This window comes from Macaca thibetana, chromosome 5 (genome assembly GCF_024542745.1).
Source record: "Macaca thibetana thibetana isolate TM-01 chromosome 5, ASM2454274v1, whole genome shotgun sequence".
Lineage (NCBI taxonomy): Eukaryota > Metazoa > Chordata > Mammalia > Primates > Cercopithecidae > Macaca > Macaca thibetana.
In genome coordinates, this window is record NC_065582.1 from 183,272,361 (window position 1) to 183,291,374 (window position 19,014).

Below are 19,014 nucleotides of genomic sequence, written 5' to 3' on the forward strand. Positions count from 1 at the left end.
AAGAACTATGGCAGGTCAGGCACAGTGGCTCACGACTGTAATCCCAGCACTTTGGGAAGCCAAGGTAGGTGGATCATTTGAGGCCAGGAGTTTGAGACCAGTGTAGCCATCATAGCAAAACCCTATCTCTACTAAAAATACAAAAATCAACCAGGTGTGGTGTTGCACGCCTATAGTCCCAGGTACTTGGGAGGGTGAGGCATGAGAATCGCTTGAACCCAGGAGGCGGAGGTTGCAGTGAGCCAACATCGCACTACTGCACTCCAGCCTGGGTAACAGAGCGAGACTGTGTCTCAAAAAAAAAAAAAAAAAAGAAAAGAAAAGAAAAGAAAAAAGAAAAAAGAAAAAAAAATTAGCCAGGTGTGATGGCACATGCCTATAGTCCCAGCTACTTGGGAGGTTGAGGCACGATAGTCTCTTGAACCCAGGAAGTGAGGCTGCAGTGAGCTGAGATCATGCCACTGCACTCCAGCCTGGGCAACAGAGCAACACTCTGTCTCAAAAAAAAAAAAAAAAAAACTATGGCAAGAGAAGACAGTCAAGCAAGTGAGCTACAAAGACAATGATCAAGATGAAAGTTTGAAATGGAGATTTCTTAGGTTTCCAGACATGACAATGTCTAGGACATGATGCTAGGATGGGTCAGTCTTGGAAGAAGAGGTCTCCAGAGAAATCTGCAACATGCAACTGTCAGGTAGGATTCAAGAGAAATTCCCACCAATATTCTCCTACAACTGCTGATAACAGAATGCTTATCTAGAGGACAGCAATTCAGACCCACTTCCCCTCTGGATGCAGCAAGTGGAGGGAGGGCGAGCCCTGACCCCAAGGATGAGCCAGAGCAGGACAAATGATAAAATCCTATCTCTGGGCCATTGGAGGGCTGAAGTGACCAGGCTGCCGGAGGGAATTACACAACAAACTGCAGCAGCCCCTCCAGGGAGAACGGGACACACTTACTGTTTCACCTTTGGCAGAGGAAGGAAAGTGGAAGGAGGCCATAAAAGTGGTTAGAAAAAAACAGCTGAACTTTAAACAAATTCTGAAAGGTTGAGAGTGTCAAGTGTGGGAGTTTAACTCCTGGAAAGCCCCAAAAGAAACGTTCCCACTCATTCCCAGGAGACCTGCGCCCAAGTCTCCAGGCTAATCCACTAGCTGAGAGGAAGGGAACATGCCTTTCTCCTTGTCCTGAAGAAAGGCATGTGCCACACACAGGCCAGGACCAGCACAAGACACGGGGCCAGTCAGACCCCTGCAGATACAAGGCAGAGTCTGGCTGCCACCGGGCAGAGGCAGGCTCGCTGGGAAAGCTGCCCCCAAGGCCGTGAGCACAGAGCTGCCCAAGAGTCAGGCTAGAGGAGGGCACTGAGAAGGTGCCACCATCGGAGAGCTTGCCAAGGAGGTAGTAGAGAGAAACTCCCCTCTACAGGCCCACACAAGCACACACAGTGCTAGAGACAGCCCAGCTGAGGCCAACTGGACTGACCTGGCCTCCCAGGTGCACAACAGGAAACAACTTCAGCCTGACGCTCTCTGCACACTGTCTGGCATTTGACCAAACAGAACAAGAGAAACAGAAAGCAAGAACCAATAACGTTTAAGGAAGAGATAATACCAATTCTAACAAACTCTTCCAGAAAGGAGAAGAAACAGGAACACATTCCAACTCATTTTATGAGGCCCCAAAGACCACTATAAGATAAGAGGCCTACAGACAGATAGCCTTCATGAGCACAGATGCAAAAATCATTAACATAACTTTAGCAAATCAATCCAGCAACACATAAAAAGGATGTCCACAGATGGCCGGGCGCGGTGGCTCACGCCTGTAATCCCAGCACTTTGGGAGGCCGAGGCGGGCAGATCACGAGGTCAGGAGATCGAGACCATCCTGGCTAACACGGTGAAACCCCGTCTCTACTAAAAATGCAAAAAATTAGCCGGGCGAGGCGGCGGGCGCCTGTAGTCCCAGCTACTCGGGAGGCTGAGGCAGGAGAATGGCATGAACCCGGGAGGCGGAGCTTGCAGTGAGCCGAGATTGCGCCATTGCACTCCAGCCTGGGCGACTAAGCGAGACTCTGTCTCAAAAAAAAAAAAAAAAAAAAAAAAAAAAAAAAAGGATGTCCACAGAAAGAAAAATAATGTTCATAGCAGCTTTTTTCAAAATAGCCCAAATGTGGGAGCAACACAAACATCCATCAATTAATTGGTGAATGCATAAATTGGTTTATCTGTACAATTACTCAATGAAAAAGAGAAACTACGGATGCATGCAACATTTTGGATGACTCTCAAAAGCATCATGCAAGTTACAGAAGTGTATGTGACACTCTGAAAAAAGCAAAACTGTAGGAACAAAAATCAGGTCAGGCTGGATGCGGTGGCTCATGCCTATAATCACTATGGGAGGCAGAGGCAGGCAGATCACGAGGTCAAGAGATCGAGACCATACTGGCCAACATGGTGAAACCCCGTCTGTACCAAAAATACAAAAATTAGCTAGGCGTGGTGGTGGCGGGCACCTGTAGTCCCAGTTACCGGGGAGGCTGAGGCAGAAGAATTGCTTGAACCTGGGAGGCAAAGGTTGTAGTGAGCCAGGATAGTGCAACTGCACTCCAGCCTGGGTGACAGAGCGAGACTGTCTCAAAAAAAAAAAAAAAAAAAATTCAGGTCGGCAGTTAACAGAGGCTAGGGCGGGGAAAGGGAAGTGACTACCAAGAGGAACAAGAGAACTTTATGGGGTGATGCAAATGTTCTGTAGCTTAACTATAGTAGTGAACATTTTTTAAGCAAAAAAAAAGTGAATCTTAATGGAAGGTAAATTATATTATTTTTTTAAATGCCAGCTCCAACAAAGAAGCCGACCTACAAAGCAACAGATGGTCTGAGTCCACAAACACAGGTCAGCACTACACCTCTGCTGTTCCCAAGGTCACTGTTTCTAGTGAGGACAGAAAGGCTCATTTGACAAACTATCCATTACCAAGACAAGCCAGGGGCTGGGAAATGAGATCCTCCCCCAACCCAGGCAAGATGAACTGCAGGGAACCATAGGCACTTCCACTGGCCTCTGAACCAGGGCAAACAGCAGAAGCTTGTTCCCAAGGGCAGAGGCAGGCTGAAATACAACAGCCTGGCTGGAATTGGAAGAAGAGCTGACAAAGTTTAAGGAGAAAACAAACAAACAAAAAAAACACCACAAAAAGCAAAGCAAATGGTATTGGTAAACAAACGAATGAAAACCACACAAAGAAAACCATAAAAATAGCTGCCTTTGTGGAGTTTATATTCTAATGAAGAAGAAAGCAAACCAAATGAGTAAGTAAAATACATAGTATGTTAGAAATAAGTGCTAGTGCCGGGCGCGGTGCCTCACGCCTGTAATCCCAGCACTTTGGGAGGCCGAGGTGGGCGGATCACAAGGTCAGGAGATCGAGACCATCCTGGCTAACACGGTGAAACCCCATCTCTACTAAAAATACAAAAAAAAAAATTAGCCGGGCGTGGTGGCGGGTGCCTGTAGTCCCAGTTACTAGGGAGGCTGAGGCAGGACAATGGCGTGAACCTGGGAGGTGGAGCTTGCAGTGAGCCAAGATCGCGCCACTGCACTCCAGCCTGGGTGCCACAGCGAGACTCTGTCTCAAAAAAAAAAAAAAAAAGAAAGAAAGAAAGAAGTGCTAGGAAGAGAAGTACAGCAGGAAAGGGGGACGTGTGGGAGGGACCAAGTGAGAAAGTAATTCAGACAATGAGACCCCAAGGATAGAAACTGGCCCTGGAGATGGAGCACGCCTCTAAGGCCAGAAAAGATGGAAACCCACACCAGGCAGTGGGGACATGCTCTTCAGACTGTCACCAGGACTTCCCCAAGGCAGTTCTGCAGGAGAAAACAGAGGAGCAGGGAATGCACATGCTTCCTGGCTGCACATAGCAAGGTATCAGAAGGAAAAGAAGAGCTCAGACAATAATTAGCCACTTGCAAGCAGAAATCAAAGGGCACAGAAGAGCCCTAGAATGTGGGACTTCACACAGTTGCAAAAGCCAACTCCTTCCAGATCCCAAACAGCACATGTGAAAGCCTACCCGGAACAAGGGCCCACCAAAACTCCATCCGGTCAAAGATGAGAGTAAGGGTGTGGTCTTCCCAGCCAAGCCTGCTGGCCTTGCTGTGGCCTCCAAGAGGCTGAAGCGGCACAAAGAAGTAAAGGGGAAGGCCAGGCTTAAGAGCTGCCTCGGATAAAGAATTAACCTGCATGTCGAATTGCCGAGAACTAAACACATGAAAACTGTACTCCCTTTTCAAGAAACTGCACCACCAAAGAAATACTAAGCTCAAAGCCAAAAATCACCCTTCAGGGCCACAAAGCTTGACGACTGAATTATGTCCAGACAAGGCAGGCAGGTGTCCTGCCACCTACTGCAGTGTCGGCAGGGAAGACCAGGAGGAACAGACTAGAAGGTGGTGCAGGAGGGAGTGCCCTCTGAAGCAAAAGCAAATCCATTTCTTTCACTGCCAGCTGGCCCCATAACCTGGGGTCGGGGGAGCCAACACCCTGCGCTGCCTGTGCTGGCAGCCACTCACCACTGGCTGGTCAAGGCCGCCATGCCTCTCCTCCTTCTCCACGGTCCTGCGGCAGTCCGGGCACACCCATAGCGGCAGGTGCAGCACACTGTTGCCCTTGGGAGCCATGGAAAGGGCCAATTTGCTCGCAGTCTTAATTCCACTCTCTAAGAATGAGGAGTCTTTCCGTTCACTTCTGCACAGAAGACAATAATCCCCAGCGGGGTAGGGTGGTGTCCTATGATTCATGCCAAAACTAAAAGGAGTCTGGAATAGAAAAAAAAAAAAATTCTATTTTCAAAACCTCGTCTATAAAGCCAATATTAAAATACATGTATAGTTGTAAAACTAAAACTAAAATGCATGTGTATGCTTATATACAGAAACATAAAATAGGACATTTATTGAATAAAACTAAACCTAATGTTCTAGAAATTCATAATACTTCAAATAAAATAACAGTGGCATAAAGAAAATCTTAGATAGTACGAGTTAGAAAATTGTCCAATTAACCCCTTCACCTTGACCTCTGTATTACTTTTCCACCACATGCTAGAAATTATCAGCCTCGATTTTCAGACTGTTTACCAGAACTGGTTACCACCAACAAAGTCTGAAACCACTATTCTAGAGGCGTCTGTATACCAGGGCTCAGGCCCAAGATGGCAATTCTGGCTTAAGTGTGTCTGCAGATCTAAACCATCTCTGAGGTGGGCTGTCCAAATTCCAGATTCAAGATAAACAGGGAAATGATGGCAGCTGCACATCCAAGGCCCAGCCTCCCATCCAGGCCCAGCAATAATGATGCTGAGCTCATCTCCTATCACCTGATGTAAATAAACATCTGCATTTTCAAATAGGTCCTACAATGTGGGGCAAGGGGAAGAGGCCTTAGAGGTAGAAGAAAAAGGCAAGATTATTATACCTTAAAACCCCTCAAAAGATAACCACCCACTCTATCAAAAAATAAAATAAAATTAGCCTTTAAAACACAAATACAGAAAAAGAAACTGAAGGCTGGGCACAGCAGCTTACGCCTGTGATCCCAGCACTTGGGGAGGCAGAAGTGAGATATCATTTGAGCTCAGGAGTTTGAGACCAGCCTTGGTAACACAGCAAGACTTCGCCTCTACAAAATATCCAACTATTAGCCAGGCGTAGTGGTGCACACCTGTAGTTCCAGCTACTGGGGAGGCTGAGGTGAGAGGATTGCTAAAACCCAGCAAGTTGAGGCTGTAGTGAGCTGTGATCATGCCACTGCACTCTAGCCTGGGTGAGAGGGCAAGACCCTGTGTCAAAAGAAAGAAAGGAAAGAAAGGAAAGGAAAGAAAGGAAGGAAAGAAAAAGGAAAGGAAAGGAAGAAAAGAAAGAAAAGAAAGAAGAGAAAAGAAAAAAGAAAAGAGAGAAAGAAAGAGAGAAAGAAAAAAAGGAAAGAAAGGAAGAAAGGAAGGAAGAGAAAGGAAGGAAGAGAAAGAAAAGAAAGAAAGAAGAAAGAAAGGGGAGGGGAGGGGAGGGGAGGGGAGGGGAGGGGAGGGGAGGGGAGGGGAGGGGAGGGGAGGGGAGGGGAGGGAGGAAGGAAGGAAGGAAAGAATCGGTCCATCCAGCCTGGCCAACATGGTGAAACCCTGTCTCTATTAAAAACACAAAATTAGCCAGGCGTGGTGGTGTGCACCTGTAATCCCAGCTACTCAGGAGGCTGACACAGGAGAATCGTTTGAACCAGGAAGGTGGAGGCTGCAATGAGCCGAGATCACGCCACTGCATTCCAAACTGGGCGACAGAGCAAGACTCAGTTTCAAAAAAAAAAAGACAAGAAAAAAAGAAAAAGAAAGAAACTGAGTCTCACACGCCTGGAAATGGGGGTAAAGTCCCAAGGTCAGCAAGTGTGGGGCTGGGGGGGGAGACACAAGGTTTTAACCCCTATCAACCCAATCCTAAGACGGGTCCTCCACACAGGGCTACCTCTGCACCTTAGGAGGAAGCTCCCTTGAACTCTGAGGAGACGCTGGAGAGACGCACTCCCAGGGAGCAGGGCAAAGGGAAGCCTCGCCTGGCATTCCAGAGGCAGCCAGAACCAGGGCACACAGTGAGGTGGAGGGGTGAGAGAACCCCCGCTGGTCTCTCCTGCCATGTGGGGTGCCCTTGCTGCAGGACATGCCAGGTGAGAAGAGAGCAGACATGGCTGAGGCTGTTCTGGCTTTTCAGTCTCCATCTCCACCCAAAAGCTTCTCCAAGGCCGGCCAGCCCCACAGCTCTTCCCACAGCCTCGAGCTGTCTCCCTATCCCGCCACCCAGTGGTATTCAAAAGGACCCCGTGTGCATGACAGATTGGCCCCTCAACGGCCACTGAGGGCTCTCATTTGGACACCAGGCTCCATTCTTAAGACTTCCTGCTGACTGGCAGGAAGCACATATTTAAACAAGGGGCTGAATATATAAGTAAATGAATTAGTGATTGAAAGAATGAATGACAACACCAGCAAGACTCAAAAGATGTTCATATATATTCTCACGTTTCCATGACCCAGTGATCAAAACTGCTGACTCCTGTTACATCCACAGGGTTCAGAGTTTTCCCGAACCCAGCTCAGCAGCCATCCTGAGCTGAATGTTCGGGGCACAGGGGCAGAGAACTGGGTCCTACCTCCCCACAGTGTCCTAGGGAGCGCCAGACTACTCAAACCACTGAGTACCATGAGAATCCATGTATTTTTCCATACCAACAAATCCCAAAAACCTAAATGATGACCCAAAAAAAAAAAAAAAAAGCACATCGATTTACTCCCATATAAAGCCATCTCTTTCCCTCAGGTCTTAGAAAACAGCTCCCATTGCTGGCAGAACAGCCACACCCATCAGAGCTTTCTGGCCTGCCCTTTTAATCACAGAATGAGATGCTGGGCTCTACAGACCCAAAGGTCCCCAAGCCTGAAATCATAATGTAAGAGCCAGAAATGACCAGAGAGACTAGAGGGCACACAGCTCAGCTCCCGGACATTCAGCAGTCATCCAGGATTTACTGAGCCCACCACATGCTCAGGGACTGGTCCAGGCACTGGGAGCACAATGGTGAAGAAAACTGTCAAAGACAAAGGCAATAAATAAGACAAATACATGAAAAATATTAACTAATTAAACATCGATAAGGAGAAAAACGTAACAGCAAAGAGGATCTGTGCCCTTTAATCTGGTGGCCAGTGAGGGTCTCCTTGGGGAGACCCCTGAAACCCACATGGCTGTACCTTGTGGGGAGCCCAGTGGCTGGCATTGGGCTGGCAAGAGCAGAAGGGGAGATGGAGGAGAGCTGAGGGCCACTCAAGTCAAGGCGTGACTCTGAGGCTGCGTGCAGAGAGATGGGATGGGAGAATGGGAAGAAACGACTATCTGCAATTTAGGAGCCAGACGGCAACAGCTTGGACCAGGGCTGCGGGAAGGGAAGTGGACAAGGCTGTGAAGGAGCCACCTGTCAGGTGTGAGAGGAGAAGAAGAGCCAGGGGCAAGCATGAAGCGTCAGGTGCTGGGTATTTTTTCATTCCTTCAGTTTCTGAGCTTAGTCGTGGGCCATAGTAGGGTTGTTTGGGAAGAGTCTGGTCCTTTTAGGGCTTATAGGCTCTGTAAGGCAGCATAGGAGCGCCTTTCCTCTTCTCCACAACTGAGGCAATATCCCCCTGAGCTGCCACCCAGGGTCCTGCAGGTTGTAAGATTTTCCCACAATGGCTGGTGGGAACACACACTGCTCCTGGCCCTGTGTGAGCTCCTAGGTTTGTCCCGCTCCTCACTTCCAGGATGCTAGCCCAGGCGCAGAGAGCTTCCCCACATGCACGTGCTTACGAGCCCTCAACTGGGCTTGGGGAGAACCCTATGTAGAGCTCTTCCTTCGCCTCTTTGCAGTTCTCTCCGCTCTGGTACTCTGCTCTGCAAATTTACTTTGGCCTCCCCAAAGTCTCAACTCAGCCTTCTCAATCAAGGAGATCCTCAGGCTCGGTCTGGGCAGCTCTCCAAGTCCTAACCTTCAGACTCTCTCCAGGCAGGAAGCCCGGGCAACGCTGGGGCTTGCTGCGGTTATTCTCCTTCTCCCAGGGATCACTGTCCTGCCTGCCTGTGGTCCAATGTTGGAAAACTACTATTTGGTACATTTTGTGTTTTGTTTCATTGTTTGAGGGAGGAAGATAAATCCACTTTTAGTTACTACCTCTTGCTTGGAAGCAGAAGTCTAGTTACATTCATATTTTTAAAAATAAATGTACCAGGCTGGGCATGGTGGCTCATGCCTGTAATCCCAGCACTTTGCGAGGCCGAGGCAGGCAGATCAAGAGGTCAGGAGTTCAAGACTAGCCTGGCCAAATCGGTGAAACCCCGTCTCTACTAAAAATACAAAAAATCAGCCAGGTGTGGTGGTGCACACCTGTAATCTCAGCTACTCAAGTTGAGGCAGGAGAATCACTTGAACCCATGAGGCGGAGGATGCGGTGAGCAGAGATCGCACCATTGCATTTCAGCCTGGGCAACAGAGCAACACTCCGTCTCAAAAAACAAAACAAAAAAAAAACATATACATATACACACACACCCCAGAATGAACGTTATACTAGTATCATCCCCCAAAGCCTACACACACATAGACGAAATATGTAAATACATAAAATGTGTATATATATCCATGTAAGGGACCAAGATAACTCAGAAATTTTTGCATAGGAGAATATGGACATATGGCTAAGATGGCAGTATTGCTGAAAACACTTTGGGAACACTACTAACAGCTGAGTTCTACATCTATGATGTATTTTACCTTTTCTGAATAAACTGATTTTCTACCACCCAGTGATTGTGGCCTGTGTGCATGGGGGTGGGAGGTGTGTGTGTGTATCATAAAAGACACTAAATCATAATAGCGTTTGTTTTCTTGCTAGGCTTATATTCTAGTTTTGAAATTTGTTTCCAAAATGAAATTCCAAATTAAACATGAAAACTCAGACTTACTAAAAATACTTTACAGATAAACTTCTTATAAACATGAAGAAAAAAGGGCATTTTAGGGCTAAAAAAACAGTAAAAGCAATATCCTCTCCGGTAACGGCAGCACAACCCAGATTAGACCACCCCACGAAGGCTAAAGCAGGAGGCACACAAAACGAAGGCCCCGTGCTGGTGACACTGCCACCTCCTGTCGACTGGCCTTCAGGGCTGTCTGCTCCCCACATGTCCTCCATCTCCTGTCAAAACCCCCTCACACTGTACCTATGACCAGAACATTCTCTGCCTTAAACCCTTCTATTGTTCCTGCTGCCTAAAAAGATCAAGTCCTCAGCAAAGGATCAAGCAGGATACACCAGGCCCTTGGTCAGTGTGTTCTTGCAAAATCACCCACTTCAAACTCTTACAGTTCCACACTCCCACCCCATCCAACTATGTGGCTTTATCTCTTCCTTCCTTCATACTTGCTACTTGCTTCCCTAAAACACCAATCTCCCCGCCCTTCCTTTATGAGACAACTGCGAGGCATCCCTTCAAACCCCACTATGGTAACTTTTTTTTGAATTTTGCTCCCTACCCTTCAATCAATACATGTCACACACAGCTAATTACAACAACTCCTGTACAACTTCTACACTTTTTTTTTTTTTTTTTTTGAGAGGGAGTCTTGCTCTGTGATCCAGGCTGGAGTGCAGTGGCATGATCTCGGCTCAATGCAACCTTCACCTCCCAGGTTCAAGTGATTCTCCTGCCTCAGCCTACCAAGCAGATGGGATTACAGGTGCCTGCCACCACGCCTGGCTAATTTTTTGTATTTTTAGTAGAGATGGGGTTTCACCATGTTAGCCAGGATGGTCTCCATCTCCTGACCTCATGATCCACCCGCCTCAGCCTCTCAAAATGCTGGGATTACAGGTGTGAGCCACCGCACCTGGCCAACTTCTACACTTTCTATAGACTTACCATATATTCATTATACTACAAAACTATCTTTCACATATCCATCTTCCCATTAGATACTCAACATTATGAATGTCCATAATGCACCCAGCATCCGGTAGGCACCCAGTAAATGCTAAGGGAACTGAAATGACTAGTCCAAATCAATAATCTACGCTTTGTCTTGTCTACCTCAACCACAATTTTCTTTTTTTTTTTGAGACAGAGTCTCCCTCTGTCACCAGGCTGGAATGCAGTGGCGCCATCTCAGCTCACTGCAACCTCCACCTCCCGAGTTCAAGTGATCCTCCTGCCTCAGCCTCCCGAGTAGCTGGGACTACAGGCGGGAGCCACCACGCCCAGCTAATTTTTGTACTGTTAGTAGAGACGGGGTTTCACCACGTTGGCCAGGATGGTCTTGATCTCCTGACCTCATGATCTGCCCACCTCAGCCTCCCAAACTGCTGGGATTACAGGCGTGAGCCACCGTGCCTGGCCAATTTTCTGCATTTTTATACATGATCTTTTTTTCTTTTTTTTTTTTTTTTGAGATGGAGTCTCACTCTGTTGCCCAGGCTGGAGGACAGTGGCACGATCTCAGCTCACTGCAACCTCCGCCTCCCGGATTCAAGCGATTCTCCTGCCTCAGCCTCCTGAGTAGCTGGGACTACACGCCTGTGCCACCACAGTCGGCTAATTTTTATATTTTTAGTAGAAACAGGGTTTCACCATGTTGGTCAGGCTGGTCTCAAACTCCTGACCTTGTGATCTGCCTACCTCGGCCTCCCCAAGTGCTGGGATTACAGGCATGAGCCACCAAGACCAGCCTATACATGATATTTTATTAGCTACCTGCACTCAAGTCCAGGGAACACTGTTATGTGTAGTCACTAAAATATCTGTGCCCTTTTCCCTTTCTTTCCTGAACTCAGCTTTCCTAAAGCATATGCAGGTTCTTTGAGCAAAAGGCATTGCCTGGAGAGCAATTACTAACATCAATACTTAAACCTCCTTCTCGGTGGTTACAAAGAGATTGGTAACAATCATATCATGAGTTAGGTACAAGACTACCTTAAGTATTTTGGGCTCTGTGATAAATAATTTCTGTAATCTTACAGAGTAAATACTCAGCAATTTATAATTTCAAGGCTTTTCCATGGAAACTCAATAAAATTCAGCAAACAGTGATTGATTCTACATTATTACAGCATCCTTTTAAATAGCTAATATAACAGTTTTCCTCAGGACTTACTTTTTTTAAAGAATGAACTCTGAAGGATTTACTTTTAATTTCAGTTTACATATTAGAAAAAAAAGAGAAAAATCTAATGAAAACTGCAACTGTTTCTAATGATTGCCCCTGAATTGCCCTATTAAATGGCCAGTGGTTCCATAGATGTAAATAAGATGGTTTTAAGGCATTAATGAAGGCATAGTGGCATTTGCTGGAACTATAGTTACACAAAATGTTTTTCTCCACATAATGTTACTAATGTGGTTTTTCCTATACAAATGTGGTTGCTATGTTCTAAGTCTACTAAACAACATAATTACTATTTGTTTTGATGCTACTTATCCAGAAGAAAACAAATGTCTGAGCCAGCCTCAGAACACGTCTGGATGCCAGGGCAAGTTTCGTATCCCTGCTCTGTCATGGGACAGCACAACAAGTATCTACAAAATACTTCAAGTCTCTACATTCAAGCTCCATACAGCAAAAGAGCAAAACAGCTTGAATTTATTAATAGCAGCAGACTTACATGTCTTTCTAACATACTGTTCTTTGCCAATCTTTAAAGTAAAATTAATCTACTAAGGTCAAATAAAAAGTTGGTATAAAAGGGCTAACTTCTCACACTGCAGTTTGTATCCCCTTCAATCTCTGAAGGTTCCTGAAAAATCAAAGTAACCAGTCATTTTGCATAAGGTATTAACAGTCTTTACAGCAATACCCAGAAATGACCAGAGGGAAAAATAAAACTACTTAAATAGAAAAATGGCTGAAAATGGCTTTTATTCAGAGACAATAAATGGAATAGGTAGGTAGCATCTGAAAATTAACTGACCTGAAGCAATTCCGAAGTAGTCATTTGCACACCTGACAAGCCCCAAGTCACCCACACCTCTGTGATGGGACCTTGTCCATCACCATCACCTGTGCTCCCCTAGCAGCAGGGAGGCATCTGGCCCAAGGACAGCCAAACCAGAGGCTAGCCAGTGACCTAAAACAGTGGGGCCCACAGGGAATACTTGCTTTTTTATAGAATCCTCTCCTTCCCGTAATACAATGTTGATAAAGCTAAGTCACCAAGCTGACGACTAAAAATTTTATGGTCCACATAATTCAAAAGATGAGGAGATGACTTAAGGTAAGGAGGCACCGGAACTTTCATGGCAGGACACAAGGAAAGGAGCAAGGTCCCTGAGCCTAACGAGGGAACTTGAGAGGAAGGGGAGCTGTGGAGTAGATGTGGGGATCTCCAGCTTGGTCAGTGCAGAGCAGGGTGCCCAGAAGGGAAGAACAAGGACATGGCACTCCGTGCTGAGGAGTATGAAGGAAGACGGGTATTCACAGACTGCTGAGGGTGGTGTGAGCGCCAGCAATCTTTTGGAAAAGCACTTGGCAGTAGTTTTCACAGCTCCTACACATCCACAGACCTGCGCCTGTGCCCTCCTTTCCAACGTCCTCCAACTACCTCTTCACAACCACGTGCACCAGACCCCACCCTGTCACCACTTGAGGACCACCCCATTGATTCCATCCTCTTCTCATATCATCAGTTTCTCTTTCTTTCCTGCATCACTTCCATTAGGATGCAAACATGCTGTGTCTCCCATTCTGAAGAAACACAATGATCTCCTCTCAGTGGCACTTCTGCCCCAGTTTCTCACTGCCTATCTTTTCCTTTCTCTAGCAAACTCCTTCAGAGTTGTCCACCCCAGTTCTTTCTTTTTAAACTTTTTTTCTTTTATTTACATATTTTGAGATAGGGTCACTCTGTTGCCCAGGCTGGACTGCAGTAGCACGATCTTGGCTCACTGCAACCTCCACCTCCCGGGCTATCAAGTGATCCACCTGCCTCAGTCTCCCAAGTAGCTGGAACTACAGGCATGCACCACCACGCCCGGCTAATTTGTGTATTTTTAGTAGAGACGATGTTTTGCTAGGTCACCCAGGCCAGTCTTTTTTTTTTTTTTTTTTTTGAGACAGAGTCTCCAGGCTGGAGTGCAGTGGCCGGATTTCAGCTCACTGCAAGCTCCGCCTCCCGGGTTCACGCCATTCTCCTGCCTCAGCCTCTGGAGTAGCTGGGACTACAGGCGCCTGCCACCTCGCCCGGCTAGTTTTTTGTATTTTTTAGTAGAGACGGGGTTACACCGGGTTGGCCAGGATGGTCTCGATCTCCTGACCTTGTGATCCGCCCGTCTCGGCCTCCCAAAGTGCTGGGATTACAGGCTTGAGCCACCGCGCCCAGCCGCAGGCCAGTCTTGAACTTCTGGGCTTAAGCGATCCTTTCACCTCAGACTCCTGAGTAGCTGAGACCACAGGCATGTGCCATCACACTCAATTTTGGAGGTGGGCCTAATGGGAAGCGCTTGGGTTATAAGGGCAGATCCCTCATGAATGGCTTGAAGCTGTCTTTGCAGCACTGAGTGAGTTCTCATTCTATTAGTTCCCCGAGAGCTAGCTGTTAAAAAGAGCCTGGCACCTCCTTCCCCATCTCTCTTGCTTTTTCTCTCATCATGTCATCTGGACACACTGGGTCCTCTTCACCTTGTGTCATAAGTGGAAAAAACCCGAGGCTCTCACCAGATGCAAATGCGGCACCATGCTTCTTATACAACTTGCAGAACCAGGAGCAAAATTATCCAGCCTCAGGTATTCCTTATAGCAACACAAACGAACTAAGACATAGAAGTTTAATTTCACATAAAGCATACAAAATTGTAAAGGGCCAAGAATAGCCAAAACACTCATGAAGAACAATACAGAGTGACTATTAAGGCTTATTAAAAAGCTATACTAGGCTAAGCATGGTGGCTCCCTCCTGTAATCCCAGCACTTTGAGAGGCTTGGGTGAGAGGGCTGCATGAGCCCAGGAGTTCAAGGTCACCTGGGCAACAGAGGGAGACCCTGTTTCTACAAAACATTTAAAAATAAGCCAGGCATAGTGGCGTGCCCCTGTAGTCCCAGCCACTCAGAAGGCTGAGGTGGGAAGATTGCTTGAGCTCAGGAGGTTGAGGCTACAATGAGCCATCCTCCTGACACTGCATTCCAGCCTGGGCAACAGAGCAAGACCCTGTTCTCAACAACAAAAAATGCTATAGTAATTCAGAGAATGCAGTACTGGCCACCCAAGGATAGAAAAGTAGACAAAGGGGCCGGGCACGGTGGCTCACGCCTGTAATCCCAGCACTTTGGGAGGCCGAGGCGGGTGGTTCACGAGGTCAGGAGATAGAGATCATCCTGGCTAACATGGTGAAACCCCGTCTCTACTAAAAATACGAAAAAATTAGCTGGGCATGGTGGCGGGCACCTGTAGTCCCAGCTACTAGGGAGGCTGAGGAAGGAGAATGGCATGAACCTGGGAAGCAGAGCTTGTAGTGAGCCAAGATCACGTCACTGCACTCCAGCCTGGGCGACACAGCGAGACTCTGTCTCAAAAAAAAGAAAGAAAGAAAAATAGACAAAGGAACAATATAGAATCAACGTATGATACACAGACACTAAATTTATAACCAAGATGGCATTCTACAATACTATGGAAAGAATGGCCTTTTAAAGTTAACACAGAACAACTAGATACCCAAATCAGGGGAAAAAATGAAATTGGGCCCCATCTCACACCATACACAAAAATAAATTCCATAATTATAGACCTAAATGTGAAAGATGATGGATAATATCCTCTTGACCTTGGGTAAAGGAAAACATTTTCAAGACAGACACCAAAAGCACTAAAGCATAAAGGAAAAGATCAACAGATTCAACTACATACATATATTTTTTTGAGACAGAGTTTCGCTCTTGTTGCCCAGGCTGGAGTGCAATGGCACAATCTCAGTTCACTGCAACCTCTGCCTCCTGGGTTCAAGTGATTCTCCTGCCTCAGATTCCTGAGTAGCTACGATTACAGGCATGCACCACCACACCTGGCTAATTTTTTATTTTTAGTAGAGATGGGGTTTCTCCATGTTGATCAGGCTGGTCATGAACTCCCGACCTCAAGTGATCTGCCTACCTCAGCCTCCCAAAGTGCTGGGATTACAGACATGAGCCACTGCGCCCAGCCCAGATTCAACTATTTAAAAATCATTTATTTTTAGGGATGCAGTCTCGCTCTGTCACCCAGGCTGGTGTGCAGTAGCGCAATCTTGGCTCACTGCAACCTCCACCTCCCAGGTTCAAGCAATTCTGCCTGCCTCAGCCTCCCCAGCATCTGGGACTATAGGTGCCCACCACCATGCCCAGCTAATTTCTGTCTTTTTAGTAGAGATGGAGTTTCGCCATGTTGGCCAGGCTGGTCTTGAATGCCTGACCTCAGGTGATCTGCCCACTTCAGCCTCCCAAAGGGCTAGGATTACAGGTGTGAACCGCCATACCCAGCCTAAAATTTAAAACTTCTATTAGATAAACATTAAGAAAATGAAAAAAATGACCAAAAAAACGTGAAAAATGAGAAAAATAGGAAAAAGATTACACAACTTGGTTGAAAAAATTGGGCAAAAGACTTGAACAGGTTCTTCACAACAGATGACCCAAATGGTCTATAGACATAAACACACGAAAAGATGATGTTACATATCATAGATAAATTAAATCATAGTACCACCATTTACCCACCAAAGAGGCTGAAATAAAAAATTAGGACACAAACCATGCTCAACCAAAAACATGAAACAATGGGAACTCTCAAGCACTGCTGGCAGAGTGAAAATAGGTATAACCACTTTGGGAAACAGGCATTACATGAAGACTGTGACCCAGTAATTCCTTTTCTGGATATCTACCTTTCCTCATAAGTCCTGTATGCACCAAAATACGTGTACAAGAGTATTCATGCCAGTCCCAAACTAGAAATAACCCATAAACTGTAGAATGAATGGTCATCTCTACAGTGAAATACTACATAGGAATTAAAATGGATAAACCATAGCTAAGTTCAAAACAAATAAATCTTTCAAATATTGTTGGGTGAGACAAGTTGTATACCCTAGATTATTCAGTATGGATGCTTCCATCTATATAAGGTACAAAAACAGGCAAAACTATAGTGCTGAGATGTTTAGTTTTTTCCCTTTCCCTTTCCTTTAGACAGAGTCTTGCTCTGTCACCAGGCTGGAGTGCAGTGGCACGGTCTCCGCTCATGGCAACCTCCTCCGCCCGGGTTGAAGCGATTCTCCTGCCTCAGCCTCCTGAGTAGCTGGGACTATAGGCACGCACCACCACATCAAGCTAATTTTTGTATTTTCAGTAGAGATGGGGGTTTCACTATGTTGGCCAGGATGGTCTAGATTTCTTGACCTCATGATCCACCCACCTCAGTCTCCCAAAGTGCTGGGATTACAGGTGTGAGCCACCACACCCTGCTGTTTAGTATGTTTAACGAAAGGAAAAGAAAAGAAACTGTAATCGAGTAGTAGCCTTTAGTGGGCTTTTGGAGTCCTGGTAATGTTCTATTTCCTCATCTGAATGGTGCTTATACCAGGGGTCAAATTAATTTGCAAACCTGTACATTACTTTTATGCATTTTTATAGTATATAACAGTAACAGTGAGAAATATTCTTTAGAAATGGGGTCTTTTTTTTTGAGACGGAGTCTCACTCTGTCGCCCAGGCTGGAATGCCGTGGCACAATCCTCACTCACTGCAACCTCTGCCTCCCAGGTTCAAGCAATTCTCCTGCTTCAGCCTCCTGAGTAGCTGGGATTACAGGTGTAAGCCACCACGCATGGCTAATTTTTTTAAGAAACGTTCTTTAAAGAAATACATTTTGGACAAATGAACAAGGTGATTCCACAGGGAGAGATCTCTCAATAAATGATACACAACGGGATATGAATATGGAGGGGGGGACACCTCCAACTTCACCTCACACCATACCCAAAATTAACTTGAAATAGATCACAAACCTATACATATATAACAGCTAAAATTACAAAACCTCTAGAAGAAAACAAAGGAGAAAGTTTTCCCAATCTTGGAGTAGACAAAGATCTCTTGAGACCCCAAAAGCACTAATCATTAAAAAAAATTGGTAAACTGGACTTACACCAAAAAACTTCTGTTCCTCAAGACATGGCTGCTTCTGGCTTCTGCACTAGGATGAAGAGAGCTGGGCGAGCATACTGCTCACCCTTACAGTGCGAAACAGCCAGACTAACTTCATATCTATGACTGTTTCTGAACCTGCTGAGGTTACAGAACAAACACTGGCCCATAATCTCAAGTGCTGTCAGGGAAAGAAAACACATCCACTCACCTGGGGTAGACACAATCAGACACCGGTAAGAAGAGTTCGGCAAGAATAAAAGACAAATTGCAAAAGGCTGAGTACAGGCTGTCAAGACAATTTCTGGCAGCTGCAGAAACTGGGAAAGCCTGCACTACTTCACAGGCTCTTTCTCCGTGGCACTCAGGACGCAATCACTGAAAAGATCTGAAAGAGCCCTAAGAATCACAGACAGTAGTGCAGAACGCAGGGAGGGGACCAGGAGCCAGGAAGGAGGGGCAAGAAATTCCACTCAAATCCTTCCTCTCAACCTCCACTCAGAAACAAAAGTCCTAATTTGTGGGGGGCCGGGGCGGCGGGGGGGGGGGGGGGAGGCTTTGGTGAACACTTACTGTGACTAGGGGAAGGGAAGAGGGAGAGGAGGGACCTAGTTCTGCAAAAGGGGCAAGATTACACAGCGAGTCAGGGAAAAGGCGGAGCTGAGACAGCCGCACCTCTGAAGTCCAGGGTTACTAGACACGTCTAAAACTCAGGTTCGGCCAGGCGCGGTGGCTCATGCCTATAATCCCAGCACTCTGGAAGGCTGAGGCGAGCAAATTACCTGAGGTCAGGAGTTTGGCACCAGCTTGGCCAACATGCTGAAATACAGACAGGGTTCTGTCTCTACTAAAAATACAAAAATTGGCTGGGCATGGTAGCGGGTGCCTGTAGCTACTTTGGAGGCTGAGGCAGAAGAATCGCTTGAACCCGGGAGGCGGAGGTTGCAGTGAGCTGAGATTGCACCACTGTACTCCAGCCTGGGCAACAAGAGCAAAACTCCATCTCAAAAAACAACAACAACAACAACAAACTGAGCCTTAACCAAAAAAGGAGGCTGCACCCCACTATCACTACACATTTCCAAGTCAAAAAGCTTCAAACAACAGCCAACAGCAGAATACAGCTGGGAGAAGAATATGCAAAGAAACCGCCTGTGAAATACAAGAAAGAAAGAAGACTTAAAACAGAATTTCAAACACTGCCATGGTAAAACACTCCTCATCCTAGATCCAAGCCGCCTCTACAAAAATTCAAAGCCTGTGCTGCATA

At 46.4% G+C, this 19,014-nt stretch overlaps 1 protein-coding gene across 3 annotated transcripts in view; it reads right to left on the reverse strand.

The window, feature by feature from the left end:
* Positions 1 to 19,014, reverse strand: part of FAM193A (family with sequence similarity 193 member A) — a 198,250-nt gene that overhangs the window by 134,285 nt on the left and 44,951 nt on the right. For 2 of the 3 annotated variants that reach the window (XM_050792252.1, XM_050792253.1), the window contains exon 2: positions 4,580 to 4,825. In XM_050792252.1, the coding sequence (XP_050648209.1) occupies positions 4,580 to 4,807 (228 nt within the window). In that variant the 5' untranslated portion in view covers positions 4,808 to 4,825. Of the gene's footprint in view, positions 1 to 4,579; positions 4,901 to 19,014 lie in introns of those variants that run through there. The other variant, XM_050792255.1, reaches the window with a different exon arrangement.